We start from the raw sequence: 9,490 nt of genomic DNA, 5'->3' as shown, positions 1-9,490 counted from the left end.
CGCTGCCTCAGCATGGCTTGATGAGCGGTGCCATGTCCGTGCCCAGGATTCAAACTGGCGAAACCCTGGGCCACCGAAGCAGAGTGCACGAACTTAACCACTCTGCCACGGGGCCAGCCCCTACCTCAATTTTTAAAACAAAAAAATACAGCATTTGCAGGTCTTTGAATCTAACTTAATCTTTTAAAAGATGGCACAATTATTCAATTATCAGTTTACCAGAGGTACTAAACTTGCTAAGTATTTATCTTGTCAAATAACTAATTCTAGCAGTATTCATTTAATCTACCCAAAGTTTCAAAAGAGGCTTTAAAGTCATTATCCACTTTCACTACCAACAGAATTATCTAGTCCAATATCCATTCATCAGCTCAAATTGGGATTCCTTTTCAAATGCCACAGTCCCTGGCATTTTCAGTTTTAAAAGCAAAAGCTCAAGGCAAAGAGTGGGCTTTGGAGTTAGATACAGCTGAGATTAATTCCAGCCCTGCCTCTGTAACCTTGGGCAAATTACTTAATCCCTCCTTTCCTTCACTATAAAAGGCATATAATAATGGTTATATTGAAGTTTTCTGGTGACTGGGTGAAACAGTCAGAAAGCAACTTGCTCTGCGTTAATCTTTCAAAGACACTCTCTCCCCAGGACCTCAATCCAGGTACAAGTGGCTGGTTAACGTGCTTGGTCATTTCTTAAATAACAGCTTTATTGAGATGCTTGGTCATTGTTGCCTTCATTAGAATTCTCACCAAACTGTATTACTGTCTTTATTGGACAGTTAAAACAGTTTAATCTTTTCTAAAAGAAGGCACATAGACTTGAAGGGAAAAAAAAGCTTTCAAAAGGACAGTGGTATGTTCTTGTCAGTATTGAACTAAAGCTGGCTGTCTAGATATCCTGAATTCTCTTTATGGGTCAGTGACTGGTCTAATGATCTTGTGCAAATTGTGTGAAAATTGTTCACTATCTCAATAACATCCTTTATACAAATGGAGAGATCTTGTATTTCCCTAGATAATACCCTGAGAGAAAAGCTTTAACTGACTCCTGATTATCAGGGCACAAGGAAGGACACGAATTACCCAGTTTTCACACTGTAATAACAAGATCTTACATGTGTGTTAACCTGACTTTTCTGGAGTGCTTCCCACATCATGGATGTGGCCTGTGTCATGGAATTTGAATAAGATAGTGTATCTCAGACAGGCTGAGCCCTGACAAGTCTGGTTGAGAAGCCCCTTGGGAAGAAGGGTAAAGGACTGATTTAGGTTTGTGAGTCAACTCATGGCACATTATAATCCAAAATCGCTCCATTCAGTTAGTACTTAACCAGGATCTACCTTGTACAATCACTGACTTAGGAGTGGGAATTCAAAAGTTGTGTCATATGAAAGTCCTTGAACTCAAAGAAATCCAATTTCTCTATTTTATTACGGCATCAAGACAACAAATAGAGAGCAAGATAAAACACAGTCAAGTATATGAGACGGACAGTAACTCTTAGGGAGTTTAGAAATAGAGCTGTGTACTGGAAACAGATTTTTCTAGAGCAGGTGGGATTGAGCAAAGCATGATTTTGATTAGTGGGGGTAGGGGTGTGAGTGGGAAGAAGGAACGATGGGAAGTCTGGACAGACAAGGGGAAGCGTCCCAGCAACAGGCAGAGGCACACCTCACGCTGTTCCCGTGACCCAATGCCTGCCACCTACTGACCATCTCTTGGTCCTCGTGAGTCTAGTTTACCAAGCTCTTCCCCTCCCACGGGGCCTTCCCAGGTCCCTCCCTCAAAACGAAAAGCTCCTTCCTTGTCTTCCACAGCGTGGTACCTGTGCCCCTTTCATGGCATGGACTTCCTTCCATCTTCAATTAAGGTTGCTCACATGTCTCTTTGCCCAACCGGGCCACCCTCTTAAGGGCAGGGGCTGTATCTTATTCACTTTTGTATCCCCACCAATGGCCCACAAAGCTCCTCACACAAATTCAGTATGTATTAAAAAAAAATGTGTTTTAATTGAAGTGACTGGGAGATAAAAAGTAGGATAAAGTGGAGCCAAATTATAAATAGATAGATACACCGGAGTTAATTCATTCAATAACTATTTATTGAGTCATACTGTGTGCCAGGCCCTGTTCTGGCCTCTGGGGATCTATCCATGAACAAACCAGAGAAACATCTCTGCCCTGTGAGCTTACACTCTAGAAAATGGATGGGATCAGCAATAAATTTACATAAATTCAACCATCCTATTCAGGAAAAAAAAGGATCCATATTTAAATAGTTTATTGGTGCTGTAAAAGTCTACTGTTGATATGTAGTTTGTATTATATATTGTACTTACTATATTCATAAACTATTCATCCTCATGTATCACACTACAGGGAATCTAATATAGAGAACTTTATTGGCAGTTTAAGAGATTCTCAAGGATCATTTTGAGCATGCTCGATTTCATCCTTAGGCAGTCTTTAGCACAGTCTTTGAAACCTAACTACCTTATAAGTTGTGACTCTACTGAAACAAAATGAAAACTCTGAGATTGTTGGGCAAAGAAGAACCAGTTTAAGTATTTGAGCATGAGAATGCTGACAATCACGTCTGGTCAGATTTGTCTGGTAACAGGGAATGAGAGACAGTACATTCACATGAACACACAAGGTCAATCAACAGTGGAATTCACATCAGGAATTAGAAGAAAACAGTTCATGAGCCATTTCCCATTCTTTTAAAACTAAAATAGTAAGAGCTTGAGGTCATAAATATTTATAATCAACTCTTGATTATAAAATCTAAACAAAAAAATTGTAACATACTGGCTTATTCTAACTAAAGGTTTATCATTTTCATATATTTTTCAAAGAGTATTTAAAAAGAACGCCAAGAAACATCGTTTTTAAATTTTGCAAAAACTTTACTCTATATACATTAATTCCAATCATTTAATCCTGAAAGCAATCTTCACTTGTACAATGTAAAAAAACTTTTGACAGTATGTGACTAGAAATATCCCATTACCATAAAGCTACAAACAGATTTATGCTCCTAAGAGCAAAGTTAGGGAAGCAAAAATAATAACCACACCAGTGATAAGCACCAAGACAGAACTTTTTTGCACTTAGGGCCTGATTGGCTCTATTTAAACAAAACCTCTACCAACAGAGGACCAAAATAACACCTTATTTGGCAAAAAAAAAAAAAAAAGAGAGAGATAAAAATATACATACAGAGGTCTGGAAACAGTGGAGAATGCCCACTTAAAAAATTAAACAATGAAATTATTCATATTTGTTTTTTAGTTAATGTGACATTTGCAAAATATATTCATATGTCACTTTTCTTCTTTAGTTCGCCTTATACAATTCAGGTTGTGCCATGTTTGTTAATGTTGTCACACTACTGTAAATCAATATGGTGAACAATGGGAGTTTGCTGTAATGAATCCGAACCATGAGAGCTAGATCCAGGAGCCCAAACAACCTTAGTTGCAACTCATTAAGCAGTGAAACAGATTATTTATCTTTGTAATTTTTACAAGCCGTAGCCAGATATCATGTGTGTGTGCGTGCGTGTGCACGTGCAAGTATGCCAGAGCAGTGAGAGCACAACTCAGAAGGGAGTGACATAAACAGGCTCACACAAGGACCCAAAAGATTTGGGCAGCCGACACTGAATTTCCCCAAAACAAACCTGAAGCTGAGCAATGGGGGAATTCGGGGATCTGTCATCACAATATAGAATCAGTGACAGATTTGGAGAACAAAGACTAAGTAAGGCAGGATGCCTCAGCCACAACATTCCCATGACACTGGAGGACACAAAGCAGTGACAGCCACTCTTCAGGCAGGGATCAGGGACAGACTCTGCCTGCACTTGGAGGGATTCCCTGGGTCTGCGGCCGAGGGTTCCTGCAAAGGCAAAGGGTCCCCAAAGGGCATCTGCAGTAGCCTCAGGCAGGGGCCCTCCACCTCACTCAGTGAGAATGTCTTAGGGACCCCAGAGTGTGGCCCTGGGTATCCCCTCCTCCTGGTCTCAACCGTTCTCTGGATACAGATACTATCCCTTCCAGAGACTTGGTCAAAAACTATTGCTACCTTCCACTTCCAACTCAGTCTCAGGAAGAGGGTGTTCTCGTCCCCGTGGGGTCCCTGAGTTTGAGGTAATGCCGACATACTGTATGCTGTACCACAGTAACATATGAAGGCAGGCAAGTCCACTTGAAAACTCAAGCAATCTAAATTCAACATCAGCCAGTTTTTGTTACCTCGGTAATACTGTTTGGTGAGATAGTTTCTCCACACAACTTATGATGTGTGGGGTAAAGAAAAAAAATATTGCTAGAATGTGATAGAAATATTTTTAAAAGTTCAATGTTGAAACTCCTTAAGGGAAGGAAAAGGAGACATTTTACTTTTCCACTGTCTATGTTCCTGTCCTTGGCTTCGAGGTCAAAGAGCACCAAGGTTCCTGTTAAGCTAGTTCAAGCTTCTCCCAGCCCCTCCCCTGCACAACAATCCTGGGGAATTCCTGAGCCGTCTGCTTCCCAAATTTGTAATCTTATCTCTGGGCATGTCTACACAGCTCTTTAATTCAGTTTCAAAATCCACAGTACTTTTTAAACAAAATGACATAGTTGCATTCTTTAAATGCCAGCTATGAAATCATCACTTAAAAAAAGAAAGAAAGAAACTACTCAGATTATATATACGTAAGACAAATAAAATTCTCTCCCTTTTTAAGTGCTTTATTTGGTCTGCTGCAGACATGCGTATGGCTGCTTCCAAAGAAAAGCCCTTAGGAGGAGCTGCTGACAGCATTCCGCAGTTTGATATTTGTTCCAATGTTGTCAGGTTCTTAGACGACACCGTACATATGACTTGCTTCATGAAAACCCCCCAAAATGGGCACATTAGATACAGGAAAAAACCTTATTTATAATTCAGTGAATTTTTCTCACACCAAAATAACACTCTAACCTGTCCAAACATGCAACTTCTCCTTTTCTTCCCCCATGAACTAAATTCCTTTCCTTAAAAAATAGTCAGACTTGAGGATTGAGTGAAAAACTACCATATTTCAAGTTCAACTCTGAGGGTTCTTTACAACTGTAGCATGATTTCAAATTCACGTTGTCATTCATTTTTCTGTATTTTCCTATATTTATCCTAAATAACCTTCCTGGACCATTATATTTAGGGAGAAATTAAAAGGGTTTTATATTATACTGCAAAGTTCCTGTAAATGCTCAGTTTATCAGGGTTTACTCTGAGCTCAATGTCAGACAACCTCTACATGACGCAAAGATACAGACAAGAAGTATTTCAAATACAAAACCCTTAGCTCTGTGTCATAAATAAATTTGGGTAAAATCGCAAGCCTTCCACGGAATCATCTCGGCAAAGATGGCCCATCTTCTCTGCAAGAAGCAACCTAGAAATCAAGAGGAAAAGCCACAATCATGTGTCTGTTCAGAAACACAAACTACAAGGTGTAATGAAGAGCAAGGACCTTACGTACCGTTCTTTGGCCAGGAGGACAGACATTCCTACGAGCTTGGCAAACTCTTCTGACGTTAGGGATCCCTTTTCTGAAACCTAACAGAAACACAGAGCAGAAAAATGTGATGGTGTGGACCGTCTAGGCGCCAACCTAAGGAGAGCGTCCACCAGTATACTCAGGAATAACGGACTGAATTTCCTACTAAATGTAAGAATATCCACTACAGAACCACCTCTTCTTCACTAATGTTTAATTCTGCAAAAGCTGAAGGACCCAGAACAAACAGAGAAGAGGTTAAAATATCACGAAGTGCATAGTAAAACAGTGCGGGAGTACAAAGGCGCTACAGTAAAGCTTAAAAAGAACTATTGGCTATTCTAAGAAGGAACATACGACAAATTCTAATTGAGTGCATATTACACGCTCCACTGAGGACCCTTATCTACAGATGTAGTTTAAAATATGTGGTAGAAATACCTATAGTCTTGGGATTTTCATCTAGCTTAAAATTAGAAGCATAATAAATATGAGTTATTCAAATTATACAGGCTCGCCGCAGAGGCTATGAAGGCAGTAATATTTCAAATATCCTAATGAGTAATATTAGCAGTTTGGCCAGCAAAAGCCATCTAAACTACAGTTGCTTTTCATATTTTTTGAAGCAATTATTTCACAAAACAACTTGTGATGTTTTATAATGCTGCTTATGTGGGTGTTACTGAAAGAAAAAGTTCAGTCATGGGTAACATTCTGATTAACAGAGTTAAGAACCTGTTCTCAACACTGGGCATCAAATGAAAAGAGAACGCCTCACTAATTCTATCTCCTTACTTACAAGACGTTACGAGTATCGGTAAGTTTCAAAAAGCTTTCAAAGTATAATTTTGATTACTATTTATTCATTAATGATAAACTGTTTTTAATTGGGTCTTCAAATGTTACTTTTTAGTAAAGTTAAATCCAAAAGGAAATCCTGTTTCTCAAGTTGCTAAGCATCGCGTCTTGGTAGCAAGCCCTAATAACCAGAGGAAGCCGGGTTCACATACTGTCTCCAAGGCTGAGGCCACCATTTCCTCTTCCTTGTGGGCCTGAAGCTCAATTACCATGACGCCGCTGTCGAAAACTCGGAGCCTACAAATCGCAGATGGGAGAACAAAGCCATGAATATCCGGGATTTTCAACCCCTGAGGAGGCGCAAGTATTTCTTGATATCTTTTATGCCCAGGTATGAGGGGAAGAATAACACAAAATAACCTTTAAAACATAACGACCACAAGCAACCATGGCATAACTAAAAAGCTCATGAATAAACAGGTAATAAAATTATGAACTATAATCCAGAGGCTTTTCTATAATCCAGAAATACGTATGGCTACTTTTTTTTAACCTGAGGATAAGGAAAATGTAATTCACAGCTCAATATTTGCACTTCTAAGCTTCCAGAAACTAACGCAAAATGTCTAGGGGAGGAGGCGCTGGTTACTCTGGCCTCATGGGAGGTGCCTACATTCTACTCTCACTGCCCTCAATCCACAGCCGTCAGACTACTAGCACCCGCAGGCCACGCCCAGCCCTAAGGATGGAGGCCAGAATGACAGAGATGCTTGTGGGCCCAGTGAATTCTGTTCACACGGAATGTAATTTCAAGAGGGGCGATATGGTGGCTGGCCCTGCAGGACGGCACCTGGCAGCGCTTGCCTGTCCACTCTGTGAGGAGCAGCGACTACAGCCAGCAAGGCCCCGCGGAGGACCTTTTACCTGAGAGGTAATTTCAGCGCTTCCAGCATCTTGCACGCATTCACTAAATCTTCTGGCGAGAGCAACTAATGGGGAAACAAATCCAGTTTACACTGAAAATTAATAGAGTGATGCTATATAATTATAATGACCACTGAAACAGAAGAGCAAACTTAAAGCATCGTTTATCAAGGATTTTAGGTAGCTTAATCACTACAAGGCAAAAAGGATTAACAAAGAAGCAGACTTCTACTCATTAAAGCAGTGCTATCCAACAGAAACAAAATGCAAGTCATAAATGTAATTTTTAATTTTCTAGTAGCCACATTAAAAAAATAAAAGGAAACAGGTGAAATTAGTTTTAATACGTACATTTTATTTAACCCAATAGGTCCAAAAATTCAACACATTATCAATACAAAAATTACTAATGAGATATTTAAGAATTCTTTATTCTGTACTAAATCTTGTAAAGTCAATGTATAATTTACACTTAGAGCACCTCTCAGTTTACATTAACTACACTTCAAGTTCACAGTGGCCACACGTGGCTAGCTAGCGGCTACCCTTCTGGACCACATGGCCTTAAAGACTCAGCCCATGTGGTGGCTGACAAGCACAGCTCTGAGTCACAAAGAATGGCTCCAGAGCCAGCCCAGCCTGGGTCCAAATAATTTGCCATGGTCAAATTATTTAATCTTTCTAAGCTTCAATTTCCTCTTCCCCAAATTATCCCCCAGACAGGGACAGTAAAAGTAGGCCCCTCACTGAGTTATTGGGAGGCTAGATGAGGGAACCCTTGCAGAGTGCCTGGCGGATGGGGAACACTCACTGATGGCAGTTATGATGACTATTGAAATAAGAACAGAGCAGAGGCTTAGCTCATGGGGCAGGCTGAATGCTGGAGAGACAGGTGTGGGTCATTTGCATGGAGCTGACACCACAAAACTGATTTAGAGGGCACAACGGTGAGAACCCTGGAGGCCAAGGACATCTGGGTGTGAAGGGACAATGAGAGTTGAACAGCGGCTGCAGATTCAGAGCCAAAGAAGCAGGGCAGCTTTTTCTGTATCATTTACAGGCAATTGGTATCCAACCCAGTTAATTCAAACAGGTGACTATCACAGAGAAGGGGCATCACACTCAACCTTATTAATCACAGCAATACGAACACAGAACATTAGAGCTGAAAGGTATCTGTGCGTCCAAACCCTTATTTTAAAGGTAGAAAACCTGAGTCCAGAGAGGTTAAGTAAGCTACTCAAGGTCACTCAGCAAATCACTGGCAAAACCAGGAACAGAATCTACCTCCTAGACCCCAGGGCAGTATTCTATTCACTGCACCACACTGCTTCTCCAAATAGTTTTGATATTCACAACCCTTCCTCAAATTCTATTCACTATAGGGGAATTTGTACTATATTAAGAAAGTCTATAATTAGTTAAAAGAATATCTAAATATTCTATTCTTACTTCCATTCCTCGAGCTCGGTTTACTAAACAGTATACCTCTGTGAGTGACATTATTCCTCCTCGTCCCTGTTAAAAATGAAACAAAAGAAGTATTACGTTACACTTAGCACCAGTTGGCATTTAACAGAAATCACAATCAGAGTGAAATCAGAAATCATAAAATTTCTTAAGAAGCTTTTAAAAACTGTATTTACAAACAGGAAGACCTGTTCAGATACCCTGAGGCAATTCAAATTCAATACTTGGACTTGTCATTATTACTGTTTTAACATTTACTCAACGAAAAATGGGGCTCTCTTCTTTCATGTTTCAGAAAGAGTATTTAAATGTTTCAAGTTATTCCAACTAATAAATGAAAAAAAATCATAGAATTAAATAGGAATATCACCATTTTACAACCCCTAATAAAGTAACAGATCTCCATAATGACTACCAATGGCTGCCAACATCACAAAAAAAGACGCTCAGACGTTATGCACCTCCTGATGCATGGTGCTGGTGACTGTGGCTGGTGGTACTAAACCCATAGGAGATGAGGTGAGTGCTTCCGCTTTTGGACTAATGTGCATTCATTCCTCCGTTTACATTTCCAGTATAGTCATTTTACCTACAACCCTCGAACTGCTGACGTGCACCGGCCTTATGCTCTCCTCTGGCACCATCACACCCTCATGCCGTCTGTTGCTGAGGTTGAGGCGGTCATCAGCTGACCTGGGAAATCTTTTTGCAATGGCAGCTTTTTGGTTAAAAATTTATCCTGGGTTTTCATCTGTGGCAGTTATATGCTCC

The 9,490-nt window shown here is 40.2% G+C and overlaps 1 protein-coding gene across 1 annotated transcript; it reads right to left on the bottom strand.

Moving 5' to 3' along the window:
- Positions 1 to 2,077: 2,077 nt before the first annotated feature.
- Positions 2,078 to 9,427, bottom strand: LOC139046609 (vacuolar protein-sorting-associated protein 36-like). Its single transcript, XM_070520578.1, has 6 exons — positions 9,309 to 9,427; positions 8,702 to 8,767; positions 7,250 to 7,314; positions 6,538 to 6,622; positions 5,510 to 5,586; positions 2,078 to 5,422 (listed from the first exon to the last, which is right to left on the bottom strand). Exons 2-6 carry the CDS (start codon positions 8,750 to 8,752, stop codon positions 5,329 to 5,331), a joined length of 372 nt encoding a protein of 123 aa, XP_070376679.1. The 5' UTR covers positions 8,753 to 8,767; positions 9,309 to 9,427; the 3' UTR covers positions 2,078 to 5,328.
- Between the last annotated feature and the right edge of the window lie 63 nt (positions 9,428 to 9,490).

Source organism: Equus asinus, chromosome 11 (genome assembly GCF_041296235.1).
Source record: "Equus asinus isolate D_3611 breed Donkey chromosome 11, EquAss-T2T_v2, whole genome shotgun sequence".
NCBI lineage: Eukaryota > Metazoa > Chordata > Mammalia > Perissodactyla > Equidae > Equus > Equus asinus.
This window is presented reverse-complemented; position numbering and strand designations above follow the sequence as displayed.

What these genes read in the sequence shown, in the direction of transcription:
- LOC139046609 (XM_070520578.1), bottom strand. Translation starts at nt 8,752, where the DNA reads ATGTCACTCACAGAGGTATACTGTTTAGTAAACCGAGCTCGAGGAATG. An exon ending in TGGCCTCAGCCTTGGAGACA is followed by an intron (nt 5,587 to 6,537) that starts GTATGTGAACCC and finishes TGTTTCTGTTAG; the next exon opens with GTTTCAGAAAAGGGATCCCT. An exon ending in GTCCTCCTGGCCAAAGAACG is followed by an intron (nt 5,423 to 5,509) that starts GTACGTAAGGTC and finishes CTTGATTTCTAG; the next exon opens with GTTGCTTCTTGCAGAGAAGA.